General features: G+C 41.1%; 1 protein-coding gene across 1 annotated transcript; it reads left to right on the top strand.

Moving 5' to 3' along the window:
* Positions 1-2,550: 2,550 nt before the first annotated feature.
* Positions 2,551-14,914, top strand: Usp1 (ubiquitin specific peptidase 1). The gene is made up of 9 exons (XM_052716313.1): positions 2,551-2,875; positions 5,373-5,611; positions 7,108-7,228; positions 7,746-7,850; positions 8,559-8,719; positions 9,762-10,450; positions 11,085-11,255; positions 12,020-12,221; positions 13,425-14,914. Exons 2-9 carry the CDS (start codon positions 5,442-5,444, stop codon positions 14,155-14,157), a joined length of 2,352 nt encoding a protein of 783 aa, XP_052572273.1. The 5' UTR covers positions 2,551-2,875; positions 5,373-5,441; the 3' UTR covers positions 14,158-14,914.
* Positions 14,915-15,937: the final 1,023 nt, after the last annotated feature.

Here is a 15,937-nt window from a genome sequence, read left to right as displayed (position 1 = left end):
AGGAAACAGGATCGGCTGAGAAGTTGGTGAGGTGAGTTTAGCCGTGACTTGTTCTGCTTCTCTGATCTTTCAGTGTTCACCCCAATACCTGGCTCCAAGTTTTTTATTTAATAAGACCGCTTAGCAATTTGTCTACAGGGTTTATCTGTGTTAACAACCCAGGTTGCCCTGGAACTCACAGATCCACCTGTCTCTGCCTCCTGAGTGCTGGAATTAAAGCTGTGTGCTACCACAGCCTGGCTCACAATTCACTTTATAAGCTTTGCTACCTACTAGTTCAGAACTATTTGATGGCATTCAGCCAATTTAATCAGAGCTCTGACAGGTCAGAAGGGGGAAATTACAGGAAGGGACATGGGCAGGGGAAAAGTCCTCTAGCCTTGGAGTGTGACTGGAATTCCAAAGCCTTTGCTGTAGGGCTGCCTACATAGCGTTATTTGTACAAAGGTATTTAATGCTAAAGTAACCATGTCCCAGGCTTAATGCTGGAGTGTGTTTGACCCTGAGTAGAGCCTCATTCCTTTCCCTAGGTATCAAGTGAGACTTTTAAATGAACTATTAGTTTTGTTTTCCTACCCCTCAGTATCCCTGTGGGCTAGATTTTTACTTTACCAACCGTAATCCCGTCAGGAGTCCCCTAGAAACCAGAGAGGTCATTTCCGGTTTCTTAGAAACCCTTTACGAATAGAAACTTCAAATACCATCAAAATCCTATTAATGCCTGAGAGCCACGACTGTCCCCACACTTGTGCAGGTCTCTCTGGGACTCTTTAAGAAGCTCACGCCCATGTTCCCTTATGTCTTACCTTTTCCACTGAGCCTCTCTGAACCCAAGTATCTTTAAACTCCAATCCTGCTCCACAAACTGGCCGGTCTGAAAATGTGTTTCTGTGACTAAACCGTGAATCCCAGTTTGGACTTTGTGCAGGTCCCTAAAAGTTGACAGGAACTCCTTAGGCTGCTGAGGGTGACTCTGGGGAGATGTGCCTCCTGCTTGTCCCCATGAACGCTCATTTCACGGCCACTCCTCCAGTCTTCCTTAGACTCTCTGTGCTGAAAGCATCCTGCCCTCACTGCTTTCCCAAACACCAAGCTCCCAAAGCTTCAACGTGTTACGACATTTGTGAGGAGCAGCTCTTCCTCTGCGGGGACCATTCCTCTCAAGGTGCGCTTCCCGGAGCTGACTACCCAAACCTCAAGTCTTTCTAGACTGTCCCATCTAAAACAGCTGTTACCCTCTTTACCTACCACTTACATTATTTCAAAGCACCGGCTGAACGTCGGTCTCCGTAGACTCTAAAGCAGGGAGTAACACGTGAAGTTATCCCTACCGCCCTCAAAACAGCCCGGCAACACAGTGGTCACCAAAACAAAACAAAAGCAAACCAAACCCCCACTTGGACGGATTTCCTGAGTTCTCGTCAACTGCCAGCACCGCACTGGGAGATCCCCTCACATCTAAGGTAGAGCCTCCAAAACCAAGTCCCCCAAACGGACACGGCCGCCTGGCTGCCTTTGGCTCATTCGGTACCAGCCCGCGCCAGAACCCGCCCAAGCTTCTGCCGCGAGGGACCAGCCTGAAAAGCAAGCCCGGAGGCGCGGCCGCGCCGCGTGCGGCGGAGCCCTGCCTGTCTAGGGCGGTGCTTGTTTTGATCCGACGGCCCGGGGCCGGCCCGCGGCTCCCGCTGCAAACTGGACGCCCGGCAGGCGCCGAGCAGCGAGCGAGCCCGGCAGCCATTTGCCGAGTCTCTCCGGTAACTCTGCCAGGAAGCACACGCCAAAAAAAAAAAAAAAAAAAAAGAAAAGGGAGGCGGGCCTGCGCCCGGGCCTCGGTCCGGGAGCCACACCCTCGGGGTCGCCACCTCCCGGCGCTAACAAAACGCAAAGCGGAACTCTAACCGCCGGCAGCGAAAGCGCGCAGCGGAGCGCCAATGAGCGCGGCTGCAGGCGCTCCGGACGCCGCACGCCCAACCAGGACGGGCCGGGGCTCGCTCCCTCTACTTGGTCATTGGCCGGAGTGTCTTCCCGGCGCCCGAATTGGCTTTTTGTATGGGTACTTCTGATTGGCTCTTCCCGCCGGGGCGGAGGGCCGGGGTTTTGGAAATTGTTCCTCTTGGATTGGCGCGTTTGAGTACCTGAGGGAGAGGGGCTGGTCCCGGCCCCTCCCTGTCCCATCTGCCGACCCGTAGGCTGCCACCCCTTCAACTCGCGAGTCCGAAGGTTTAAAAAAAGAATTAAGAAAAAAAAAAAAAAAGAGGGCGTGAGCCAGGCTCCTGCGCGCCAGCCCGGCCTCCCGCGCAGCGCGCGCCTCTGCGAGGACCCGCGCGAGCTGCCCGCGCCGCTGCCTGCGCTGTTTAAACTGCGGAACCCGTTAGGCCCTGGGGGGGGGGAACTACCGTTCCAGCTGGTTCCGGAGCCGAGCGCGCCGGGGGCGAGGGGCGGTCGCGCGGCGGCTCGCGCCTTCCGCGTCTCTGCAGCGTGGCGAGGAGAACCGGCACTTTCCGAGGACGCCACCTCCAGCCGCGACGCTGGCGCGGGCGGGGGTTCACTCGCGGGGGTCCTGAGACTGAGGAAAACGCGCCAAGTTCCCCCTCGGTGGCCGAGCGGGGGACCCTGCGGCTCGGGAGCGCCGCCACCGCCGTGCGCCCGTAGCCTTCGCGGCCGGGCTGCGCCGGGGATGTAGTGGGGCCGCGGCGGGCAGGACCGAGCGGCGGCCCGGCTCCCGCTCGGCGGACGAATGGTCACTCCCGCGCGGGAGGCACCCACCAGCGATCCCTCTCCCGGGACGGCGGCGGGGCTCACCTGTCGCGCCCGCACTCTGCCCGGCTGCTCTCCCCGGCGGCGGCGCCGCGGACTTGCTCAGGGCCATGACCGGGTAAGGAGGGTCGGGGGTTCGGGGCCCGCGGCTGCGGGGCAGGTGCGGACCGTGGGGAGGCCCCTCAGGCCCGGGCTGCGCTGCGGGGGACGGGCGGGCGGGCGGGCGGGCGCGGCGACCCCGGGGCGGCCACCCGGCAGCCTGTGCCCCTCTGCCTCTGCCTCCCGTAACGGGAGCGCCGGCCGGGAGAAGAGGTGTTTGCGATCGATCGCTGCGTCCTGGGTCGGGGTTTGCGAAATTTTACCGCGCATTTTCTTGACTTCCAGTTTCCCCAAGTGTGTACGGCGCCACGTGTCTTAACCCTGCGCCCGAGAGCTTGTCTTTATTGTTTCACACTTTTCTCGGAAAGAAAAAGTTGAATCCTGTCGTTTTACGCAGATCTGAAAAGTAATGGGACTGGGGGTTCCCGGTGTCATTTGGTCAAGGTTTACCGTTGAGTTCATTGTACGAAGCTTGGTTTATATAGTTCGGGAGAGACGCTTTTGACCGAAAGCTCCTGCTTAGAAGGGAGGGCGAGAGCGTAGGATTGGGCACCCGGGAAAGTGTCACGGTCTCGGTGACCGTCAGTGCCGGCTGCTTGTTTGCGCGAGGGGATGGCTGGCTGAGGTGGCGGTCCGCTATTTCAGCTGGCAGGTCACTTTTCCCTTCTCTCATTGGCTCCCAGGAAGACACCTTTCTCGAGTCATTAAAGCTCGGGGACTCTGACAGTTTAGGGAAGGCTGATTTATTATTCACAACATTAATGTCCTGTTTTTATTAAGTAATAGTGACATCTTATTATTCATCATGTTTCATGAGGAACATTAAGGGGCCAGGAGAGACAAAATTGAAGTTGCGGGCAAGGTGGGAAAATTTGTCATCTATCCAGTTCTTCCTGAGTTGGTTCCCAAAAAATGGATTCAATGCAGTGTACACTGGAGTGAAATGTTTAGGGGTAGAATTTGAGTGATTTTTTTGGTGCACCTCAATTTACTACTCAGGTAACTACCTACATTTGAAACTTGATTGTATTTTAGGGATATTGGGATAAAAGGATATTTTTCTTCTAGATGTCCCAAATGAAAAATAGACTTCTGTAAAGTATCACAAATATTACCACATCCTTTTTTTCTTCCGTTTTGAAATTTTACTTTTAAACAGGGTAGGTTCTTGTTCAGTGCAATTTTAAATCACATAGTTTAGAAACAATTGGAGCTGGGTGTGGTGACTCACAGAACTTTCATACCGGCGTTAGAGAGAGGCCGAGGCAGGCGGATCTCTGAGTCCCAGGCCAGCATGGTTTACCACTTAAGACATTCCAAGACAGCCAGGGCTACAGTGTGACCTTGCTTCAAAACAGAATTGGAAGGCTAAAGTATAGTAATTTTTAAGTACACATGACGTGGAGCAAGGTTTTCCAACCGCTGTTCCAGCTTTGTGTGTGTAGCTTCTTTCAGATTTTTGTAACTGAAGGCCAGATATGTGCCTTTTGTAGTGAATTACACTTGACGCCTTTCAGAGACTGTGTTGTGTATATTCATTATTGACTATAAATGGCTGTAGAAAGATAGATTGTACTGTCCACCGCTACTTTGGTTCTCGATCACCCCTGTCGTGTCGTGCCCCCCCCCCCCCCTCCGGTTTCTCTGTGTAGTTTTGGTACCTGTCCTGGATCTCGATTTGTAGACCAGGCTGACCTCAAACTCAGAGATCTGCTTGGCTCTGCCTCTCTAGTGCTGGGATTAAAGGCGTGCGCCACCATTGCCTGGCTCACCCCTGGTTATTTTTTTTTTTTAAACTTCCTTATAATTAGAGACGGTTTTTGTGTAAACCCCCCCCCCCCCTTTTTTTTTAATCGTTGTGTGTGTCTGGTTGAGTTCCGGGATCGAGCTCAGGTTGACAGGCCTAGCAGCAAGTGCCTTTTACTCACTCGGCCATCTCACCAGCCCTGGGTTTTTACTTAATTCTATGACCTTATTGTCCTCTATGTATGATTTTACTAAATGGGTATTTTGTAATGTGGTCCTTAATATATACTAACTAAAGTAATAAGAATTTAGTAGTATATCTTAAAGAAAGTTAAACGGTGTAGCTTCATTTAATCCAGCAGTTCTCAACTTGGGGGTTGCGACCTGTGGGGGCGGGGCGGGGGGGGTGGGTTCAAATGACCCTTTCTTTCATAGGGGTTGCATATCAGAGATCCTGCATACCAGATATTTACATTAGGATTCTTAGCAGTAGCAAAATTACAGTTATGAAGTAGCAAAAAAATAATTTTATGGTTGGAGGTCACCACAGCATGAGGAATTGTATGTATTCAAGGGTCACAGCATTAGGAAGGTTGAGAACCACTAAGCAATAAACCCTAAGTATCTACTTACTGTCAGGCATTAGGTTTTTAAATATGATGTCCTGATTTGTACCGCCCTCTTGGTAAATTTTTCACAATTGTTAATTTGTCACCTATTCCTGATAACTGAAGACTAATGCAATCTTTTTGTGTGTGTGTGATTAACAGATATAATTGGTGATTACAGCTGCCTTCTATAAGTTAATTCTCGTCAACTCCTTGCAATTTTAAAAGAAAATGCCTGGTGTCATACCTAGTGAAAGTAATGGGCTTTCAAGAGGTAGTCCATCGAAGAAGAACAGACTTTCTTTGAAGTTTTTTCAGAAAAAGGAAACTAAAAGAGCTTTAGATTTCACCGATTCTCAAGAAAATGAAGAAAAAGCTTCTGAATATAGAGGATCTGAGATGTATGTATTTTATTTTAAATCTATTTCCGTACTTTATTCTGAATCAATGAAGGAACACTGAACTTGGGTTAATACTTCTGTACTGACCTGACAGTTCACACAGGTTAGAAGAAAATACTCATGAATTTGCATTTAATGAGATGAGAATTAATGTGTCCTGGTGGTTCCTTATAGGATCACCTCTACAATGTTAACTTATTAGCATTAACATCAGTGTTGGGAGTGACTGAGACTAACTTGGAATTATCGACTGAAACTATCAGTTTATGCTTGATATTTTGTAGAGCATTGTGTATAAAAACAGGGTTTTCTTTGATTTGGTTCAGAAGACTTGACAGTTATACTCCAAAACTACTCAGAAGCAGGACAGTTGCAAATTATATTGAAACTGGACTTTAAAAATGGCTTTCTAATTGCACATAAATTCTTTAGTCACTAAAAAGAAAGATAAGGAGAGAAGGAATGCACATAAAGTACAAATGAGTCCAGTCATAAAAGAGGCTATAAAGCTAATTATTTTGTATGGTGGGTAAGTGCACAGAAAATGTAATTGATAAAGCTCTAAGTGGAACTCCATTGCTTCATAATGGCTGTCCTATAGGACTGGACAGGGTTTGAGTGGCCCCTTTAGTCTAGCTGCATGATGGTTTTATTTGAATTCATTACAATATAAAGGGCTTTTTTTTTTTTTTAATTTTTTTTTGTTTGTTTTTTTGTTTTTCGAGACAGGGTTTCTCTGTGTAGCTTTGTGCCTTTCCTGGAACTCACTTGGTAGCCCAGGCTGGCCTCGAACTCACAGAGATCTGCCTGGCTCTGCCTCCCGAGTGCTGGGATTAAAGGCGTGCGCCACCACTGCCCGGCTATAAAGGGCTTTTTTAAAATTAAAAAATAAAGAGCAAAAGTGAATATTCCAAATTGCTGTAGCTGGAGTCTATCGTTCAACAACTGGGCACTCTGTTGGGTAACTAAAGTAGATTTTATCCCATGTTTTCCCAGTGATTGTTTAGAGTTAGGTATATAGCCCAGGATCTCCTGGGTTCAATCCCAAGCACCAAAGATGGAAAAGAGATGACCTATTTAAGTGTGGAGAAGCAGTGTAATTCTCCTCACAGACTTTCTTCTAAACCTTTATGAACAGGACTTTAGTATAACCTCCTTAAATAGTGTTGCTAATTATTAGCTCATACCCAGGTTTATATTCAGAATTAAAGTGATTTAAATGTCACAGTAGGTAAAAGAAACCACCATATTAGTTCATTTACTTTTGTGGGATTAACATTCTCTTAAGGGAATTATTGTGAGGTTTGTGGAGTATATGATGTTTTAAAATCTCTAATGGGTATATGATATATTTTGAATCTATAATGGTTGCTCTTAAAAGTGTCACCTGATTGTTCATGTCATACCTGTATTGTAAAAAACCTAAATTTAGGACAGTAGCATTTTCACTTTAAGATGCCACTTCTTTGTATCTTTTCTTCCCTGTGTATTAATAGTGACCAAGTTGTTCCTGCAGCCCAGTCCTCACCAATAAACTGTGAGAAGAGAGAAAACCTGTTACCATTTGTGGGACTGAATAATCTTGGCAACACTTGCTATCTGAATAGTATTCTTCAGGTAAAATGAAGTCATGTTTAATGGTTCTGAAAATTTTAGATTATTGAATGGCTTTGTCTGTACTTTGTTTACCTTTCAAACCAAATCAGGCTATAATAATACTCTAAACTGCACATTACTAAACTTCCCGTGGGCTAAGAAAAAAATAAAGGTGAGATATTAAAATTGGCTAGATTAAGTAAGAAGAAGATACCAAACCATTTTTTTTCTTCTTTTCTGCTTCATTCCTGGTGCTGTGTCCACTTAAAAACTTCTGTTATTTTGTGTGCCCTTAAAATTTTCTGTTTGCTTTTTTTGTCCTTGTAATCTTAATCTTATTAATATATCTACCTACATTCAGAGCTAAGAGCTACTGAGGGAACAGTGGGTTAGAACTGATGGAGTAGAGAAAATAAGTTTTGATTAAGGGTCTTAATGTCTGAGTGTTAGGTGATAGACATTAAAATTGCCCTACAGAAGGCGTTAGTGATTCTAGGTGTATTGTTTGCTCAGTACTTAGATCCTCTCCCTTTTGTAGGTGTTATACTTTTGTCCTGGTTTTAAGTCCGGAGTGAAGCACTTATTTAATATTATTTCAAGGAAGAAAGAAGCTCTGAAGGATGACTCTAATCAGAAAGATAAGGTAATAAGAAAAAAAAAAATTAAAAAGCAACATAAGCTAAGGGGAAGGCCATGCAGGTGGTGCACACCTTTTGTCCCAGCACTTGGGAGGCAGGCACAGGTGGATCTCTGAGGCTGAGGCCAAGTCTGGTTTTGTCTCTAACGTGATTTCTTGGCCAGACAGGGCTACACAGTGAGACCCTGTCAACAACAAAAAACAACTCACACAAACAAGAAACTAATGGGAGGAGTTAAATTTATTTGTTAAATAAATACAAGGTTAATAGATTAGTATTAATGTTAAATAAAAGGTAATAGATTCTTGAGAGTTCAGGACAGTGGTGGCAGAAGATTTCTGTTAATTTATAAACAAGAATTAAGCTTTTCAGTATTGTATATTGTCAGTATTTTTCATTCTGATAAAAGAGTTTACCAGATTATTCAGTTTTGTATAGTTTTTTTTTCTGTTTTATTTTTATGCATTAGTTAGTAGATCAGGGAAATTCCAATTCCCTAGCCTCAATTGCAAAGAAATATATTAAAAGAAAACTGATTAGAAAATTACTTTCCATTTAGAAAGCAACTGGAAAAACTCTAAAATTAAGAAAAAAGTTGACCTGTATGCTTAATAGAATATTTGTTGTACTGAAATTAAAATTAGAAGAGCTCCATTGTTCAGTGAGACTAAGAAGTAAAGAGGTACTTATTTAATTTTTTTTTTCCTTGATAGGGAAGCTGCAAAGAAGATCCTTTGGCAAGTTATGAGCTTATATGCAGTTTACAGTCCTTAATAATTTCAGTTGAACAGCTTCAGGCTAGTTTTCTCTTAAATCCAGAGAAATATACAGATGAACTTGCTACACAGCCAAGGCGACTGCTTAACACACTCAGGTATAGCCTCTCTAACACAACTTTACAGTTCTTTATATATGTTTCTGTCTTTAGATGAGAGTGATATAGGAATAAATAGGAATAAATGCCAAGAAAAGTGAAGCTCTAGGCTCACGGCCTTTTATATCCCAGAGGTTTTGAAAATTAATTTTTAAATATAAATGATACTAAATTAGATCAAATTTATATTAGCCTATTTATATTCTTTACTCATAGTTCTTCCTGATATGAATTAGTAAATTTTCTGTCAAAAGACTGATGTGTGATTATAGGGTACTGCCCCATATGTTGATGATTCATACTTTTATTTCTGTGCTATATAGCCTCTCTAACACAACTTTACAGTTCTTTATACTCATTACTCATTTTTGTGGTACTGAGGATTGAACCCAGGCCTTGTACATGCTAGAGCACATACTCTATCATTGAACTGTAGACTCATATTGCCATTTGAAAGTGAAAATACCAGAATTCTTGAACACATGTGGTCCTAAGGATTTCAGATTAGAAACTGCAGGTCTGTATACAGAACATGTCGATGTGTAAAAACTCCAAGTTCTAAATGTATAATAACATTGAAAAAAATTCATAATGAGACCTTACAAAAAAAGTCTTTTAGTTTTTGAATAGATATACACACAGGACATTTATTTACCTTTGTTTAAAGGCATTATAAAAAGGTGGCCAAGAGCTGATTCTGGACCCTCACTTTGCATCTTTTATGACTCTATTAGGCAAGTTATTTAACCTTGTGGCATCTGTCAGTAATAACTAGTAATAGCAGTTACTGTGAGGGACACGCACAGCATTTTTAATAAAACCTGGTATATGGTAAAAAAAAGTCAGCATTAGTTATTCATAATATTTAGAAGAGGGTTACGGTATTGAAAGTAAAAAATACAGTAAAATTGGTTTTTACTTTTAACTGTAAATTTAGGTAAGAGGTTTCAAATTAGAATACCTAATAGATATTTAAAATAGAAAAATTTTATGTTACTATACAAATCTGGGATTAGCTAAAAATGAATACTTCTATTCATAGGGAACTCAACCCTATGTATGAAGGATATCTACAGCATGATGCACAGGAAGTGCTACAGTGTATTCTGGGAAACATTCAAGAAACATGTCAACTCCTAAAAAAAGAAGAAGTGAAAAACTTGGCTGAATTATCTACTAAGGTAGAAGAAAAATCTCATCAGAAAGAAGAAATGAGTGGAGTCAACAGCACGGAGATGGACAGTATGAGGAATTCGGAGGACTTTAAAGAAAAACTCCCAAAAGGAAACTGGAAAAGAAAAAGTGACAGTGAGTCTGGTAACCTGAAGAAAAAAGTTAAATTGTCCAAGGAACCCCAGTCATTGGAAGAGAACCAGAGACAAACTAGATCAAAAAGAAAAGCTACAGGTGACACAGTTGAGATTTCTAAAACCATCCCCAAATGTGTTTCTGAAAATGAGAGTGCAAGACCCTCTCAAAAGAAATCAAAAGTTAAAATCAATTGGCTAAAGTCTACAACTAAGCAGCCCAGCATTCTTTCTAAGTTCTGTAGTCTGGGGAAAATAACAACAAACCAGCGATCCAAAGGACAACCTAAAGAGAACGAGTATGACCTGGAAGAGGACTTAGGGAAGAATGAAAGTGAGAACATGGCCAATGGTGGTATTCTCGAATCTCCAGGAAGCAGTGTTAAACCTGTGAACGTTAGTGAAGTTAAGCCCATAAACAAAGGTCAGTGTAGTTATTAGATGGACAAGTTGGGATATTAATAGCTATAGAAATACACAATATTTGAGATTTTGTTTTGAGGTAATTTACCATTAGATGTCAACTGCAGTGTTTAAAGCGTGCTTGAGTGTGTGAACATGTATTATGTAATGCTCTTGTTATTAACGTTAAGATTATTTTGCTTGATGGTTTCTAAACTAGGGAAGTTCAATATATTTTTAATGGAAAAGCTGTGGTATTTCTGTCCTTCCTCCCCTTTTATGTACACAGTATGACATAAACTCATAAGGGACACATTCAGTGAATCTTAGTTGAGATTTTGTTTATACATGTATGCATCTTAGGGAAAAATCTGTAGTTAATGTGGTTGATGATTGTACCAAAGTTGTTTTCTTTCTCTGGGGCAGTTCTATAAGGACATGTCTTTAGGAAGCAAGTTGAAGACTAAGGATAGTAATTTCTATGTAAAAATTTTTTTGGTAGTAACTACATTTCATCAATAAGGCACTGCTTAATTAGATGTGAAAATGGGTCTTGTATTCATTCATGATATACTTTATTTCAGTGAGAAATTGTTGACTTGGACTATACTGAAAAACAAATCTGTGTACACTTAATTTTCCTGTTTTTATTTTAGGTGCAGAACAAGTTGGTTTTGAACTCGTAGAGAAATTATTTCAAGGTCAGCTAGTATTAAGGACTCGCTGTTTGGAATGTGAAAGTTTAACAGAAAGAAGAGAAGATTTTCAGGATATTAGTGTCCCGGTTCAAGAAGATGAGCTTTCTAAAGTTGAGGAGAGCTCTGAAAGTAAGCAAGTGGGAGCCGGTGTGGACCATGGGCTAGTTAGTTTTCTCCAGAATAGTGTAGTATCCTTGGTACATAATATATAGTATTGTGTCTTGGTATATAATATATAGCTTTTCTGTTTTCTATTGCACCACTTGCTAATTCCATTTATGAAACTGTAGCATTTTAATGTAAAATGTTGGACTGCAAAAATGAAATACTTTAACATTTGAGTTCTTAAGATTTTGGTAACTGGGGTAATTTTTTTTTTTTTTTTTTGGTTTTTCAAGACAGGGTTTCTCTGTGTAACTTTGTGCCTTTCCTGGAACTTGCTTTGTAGACCAGGCTGGCCTCGAACTCACAGAGATCTGCCTGACTCTGCCTCTCGAGTGCTGGGATTAAAGGCGTGCGCCATCACCGCCCGGCGATAATTTGAAAATTAATACTTGAGCCACTGTTGTGTTCAGTATAAACCATGAAAAGTGTGGAATGTCCTGAGGAATCATGAGACTGGCTTTACTTACCTGGAGAATACTGGCAGTTGACTTAGACTGAGCACGGACTGGGTTGACTTGGCTTTTGCTGTGCCTAATATTTTTTTCTTTTTCCTTCTTGGCTAATGATGCTTAGAAGACATGTATGTGTACTTTAGGATGACTGAAAGTAAAAGAAATCTCTTTAGATGTTGGGGATGGGTTATTTGAAACTGAATAATATTGCACATGGAACTTTGTTAATTTTTGACTGTCTGAAAGATATTATGAGTGAACAATTCTGTTTTACAGTTTCTCCAGAGCCAAAAACAGAAATGAAGACCTTGAGATGGGCAATTTCACAGTTTGCTTCAGTGGAGAGAATTGTAGGGGAAGATAAATATTTTTGTGAAAATTGCCATCATTATACAGAAGCAGAGCGAAGTCTCTTATTTGATAAAATGCCTGAAGTTATCACTATCCATCTGAAGTGCTTTGCTGCTAGTGGCCTGGAGTGAGTATTGTGAGCAAACGGAGGGAAGCAGTAACTTTGTTTCAGTGCTGTGTGAAGTCACTGTAAGAACCACTCTGCTCTTAGCAGGCGGGTTGTTTGGGCATAAATACATAAATACACTTTTGGGGGCTGGCCACACAGCTCAGGTAGTGCTTGTCTAACAAAGATGAGGTCCTGGATTTGATCTCTAGAACTAAAAAGAAAACAAAGAGCCAAACCCCACAAAAAACCAGCACAATTCTCAGATCTATCCTTTCAAAGTCATGTAGGTGCTAGTAATAGTATTCCACCTCAGTGGGACTGCCTGAAGGGGAGAAAGCTTTAATATTCCTTTTTTTTTTTTAAATTTCCCGTCCGTCCCCTTCTCCGAGACAGGGTTTCATTCACTGTTATAGTTATGGTGGCCTCAACATGCAGCTGTCCTCTTGCCTCAGATACTGAAGGATTAGAGGTCCAGACTCACTCACACTTTTTTTGGTAGGATAACAAAGCAAAATTCTTCTCAGTTTTAAGGAAAGTTAGGAAATCCAACTCATCTCTGAAAACTTTGAGAAATTTTATAGTTGAGAATTTGTGCAAAAGCTATTAAAAATAGATATAAAAATGGATGTTTTTGGATAATCTTTGTCTTTTCTGAAATGCTATTGGACACTTCATGGTTCCCACATTTATTTATTGACTTGTTTGAAATTACCATGAGAGCATCCTAGCAGTCCTCAAATGTCATCAAAGAGATGTAGGGTCTTTACTTTAGTCATTTTAATATATATATTACATGAAGCAAAAATAGAACATAGAAGACTTTGCTTATTTCCTAGTGTTATAAATCTAATAAAAGAATGAAGAAAATATACTTTCCACAGAAACACCCAAATACCAGTTATTTAAACTCTTTTTTTGCTTTTTTTAAAGAGGCTCCCCACTGTGTAGCCCTGGCCGGCCTGGAATTTGATGTGTAGCCCAGGTTGGCCATGAACTTGATCCACCTGCCTCTGCTTCCTAAGTGCCAGGATTAAAGGTGTATACTATTATTATTGTAGGCTCTATTTTAATATTTTTGTGTATGATTTTTTTTTCAAAATTGAGGTCTCATTCTGTCTTTGTTCATAACTAAACATTAAGGACTTAATACTTGGTTTCACATTGTGTGTAAAATTTCACATTTAAAACATAATTACAAGAAGCCTTTTTTTCCTTCCAAAGGTTTGATTGTTATGGTGGTGGACTTTCCAAGATCAACACTCCTTTATTGACACCTCTTAAACTGTCACTAGAAGAATGGAGTACAAAGCCGACTAATGACAGCTATGGATTATTTGCTGTTGTGATGCACAGTGGCATTACCATAAGTAGTGGGCACTATACTGCTTCTGTTAAAGTCACTGACCTTAACAGTCTAGAACTAGATAAAGGGAATTTTGTGGTTGACCAGATGTGTGAACTAGGTAAGCCAGAGCCACTGAACGAGGAGGAAGCAAGGGGGATGGCTGAAAATTACGATGATGAAGTGTCAATTAGAGTTGGTGGAAATGCCCAGCCAAGTAAAGTTTTGAACAAAAAAAATGTAGAAGCTGTTGGACTTCTTGGAGGACAAAAGAGCAAAGCAGATTATGAACTGTACAACAAAGCGTCTAATCCTGATAAGGTTGCCGGGACAGCATTGGCTGAAAATAGAAATTCTGAAACTAATGATACAAATGGGACCCACGAATCCGACAGGAACAAGGAATCCAGTGACCAAACAGGCATTAACATGAATGGATTTGAGAACAAAATTTCCTATGTAGTGCAAAGCTTAAAGGAGTACGAGGGGAAGTGGTTGCTCTTTGATGACTCCGAAGTAAAAGTTACAGAAGAGAAGGACTTTTTGAATTCTCTTTCCCCTTCTACATCTCCTACATCTACTCCCTACTTGCTATTTTATAAGAAATTATAGTGAGTATATTTTCCTTGTGTATATATTAAACAGACCTGGACAAACATTGGTAAAGTTGATTACACCTAAGAGTCTTATCTTAGTTTATCTTTTGAAGCTATCAGATATTATTGGTCTCTCTAGGCTTTTATATAAATAGTGAGATTTTAAATACTGAAAACCATGTTAATTTTTAGAATCATTTTCCTTAGTAGAGACGAGTGATGCATAATAAGCTCCTGGGAACAAACTTGTATAGGTACTAAATGATCCAAAATGGAAGCTTGGAAGCAGTTAACACTTTTGGATTTACACGATCTTTTGTGTTTGCTTTTTAAAATAAAGTGCTTGTATTTGTATTCTCCATATTTTGGAGTAATTATCTACTTGATGTTTATAGGTCTGGCTTTTTCACCTGAGAAACAGAATCTCATTCAGTATATTTAGTTTTATAATAGTCATGGAGCCAAATCTTTGGGCTGTATCAGAGGCACAAAGCCTAGAGTGTGTATATTCACAATGGTGTATATTTTGTGCCTTGAATAACTTTGGAAAGTGTCTCAGAAAACCTGGCAGTCCCTTCTATCTTCATAAGGATTTTATATGTATTTATGAAGATGACTCTGTACTCTAGTCAATCTTTTGGGCATGACTAATTTGTATCTCTTCATACTCATTCTGCACGATCTGTATATAGTACATCGACCTAGAGGTGTGACCTTTAATTTTTTTAAAAACTGGGAGGTCAATAAAATTTAAACTGTTTAACAAACATGTATACACATGTGTGATTTTTTTTTTAAATGCATAACTTTTTATCAGAGTTCTCTTAAAGGCAAATATGTGCATATAAGAGAATAATCATGCATGATTACCTTCAGTACTCAATTTCTGACAGTGGAAAGCAGAGGTAAAAAATATTTTCAGAGGACAGACTAGTTCTTCTCAGTTGTCTTAGTTTTAAGATACTGTGTTCAACATACATAGACGCTTGACTAAGTTTTAAGTCATTCTAAGTCACTTGGTTTAGGACTACAAGGGACACTATTGGCGTTAAGCTTTTCTTAGAAATGAGTAAGTATATAAATGCTTTTGGAATAACATCTTATTTTGACAGGAAAGACTGCTTATTCAATTAACATTCTCCCACAGATGGTGTGATGGAAATTAAATCTTGAGTCTCCTTCCCTTTAGTTTAGAATCACTGGTAAATCTTCAAATAACCAACTGTGCTATCGATTATAGATGAGGTGAGAAAGGTGTTTTTAGAAAACACTGTCAGGAAATAGAACAAAATGAGTAAGAAGTCTCCAATTCTAACTCATGAGAAAATAACTGGTATTTCATAACTAAATCATAATTACATAAAAATTAAAGTCCTTCATACTCCCACTGAGATGTGAAACAGTTAAAGTAACTAAGTGATAAGTGACAGGTTTACTTAGTGTCTTCTCCCTACTGGTTACCTCCTTTACCATCCCACAGCCCACCAAAGAGGGGAAAGGATGTCATTTCAAGTGACTCACCAGCACTCAGTAGTTGGGTATTATGTTTGAAACATTCAGAAAATGTGAATATTCACTGGGGTAGTTTTGCCAAGTGTGTAAAGTGTTAATTTTCTCTGCGTACCCTTTTCATATTGAAATTATAATTACTTTGATGATAGCAACTAATTTATGCATTTTGTAAAACCAAGTGACTTCTCACTTAATTGGTAGAGTAAGACCAATGAAGTGCTAGCTCCGTGTTACCTTCACTGATATCAAACAGCCTTAAAGCAGCTCTCTAGTTAATGGTTCAG

The sequence above is a fragment of the Peromyscus californicus genome, unplaced genomic scaffold (genome assembly GCF_007827085.1).
Source record: "Peromyscus californicus insignis strain IS unplaced genomic scaffold, ASM782708v3 Scaffold_5__1_contigs__length_169319896, whole genome shotgun sequence".
NCBI lineage: Eukaryota > Metazoa > Chordata > Mammalia > Rodentia > Cricetidae > Peromyscus > Peromyscus californicus.
This window is presented reverse-complemented; position numbering and strand designations above follow the sequence as displayed.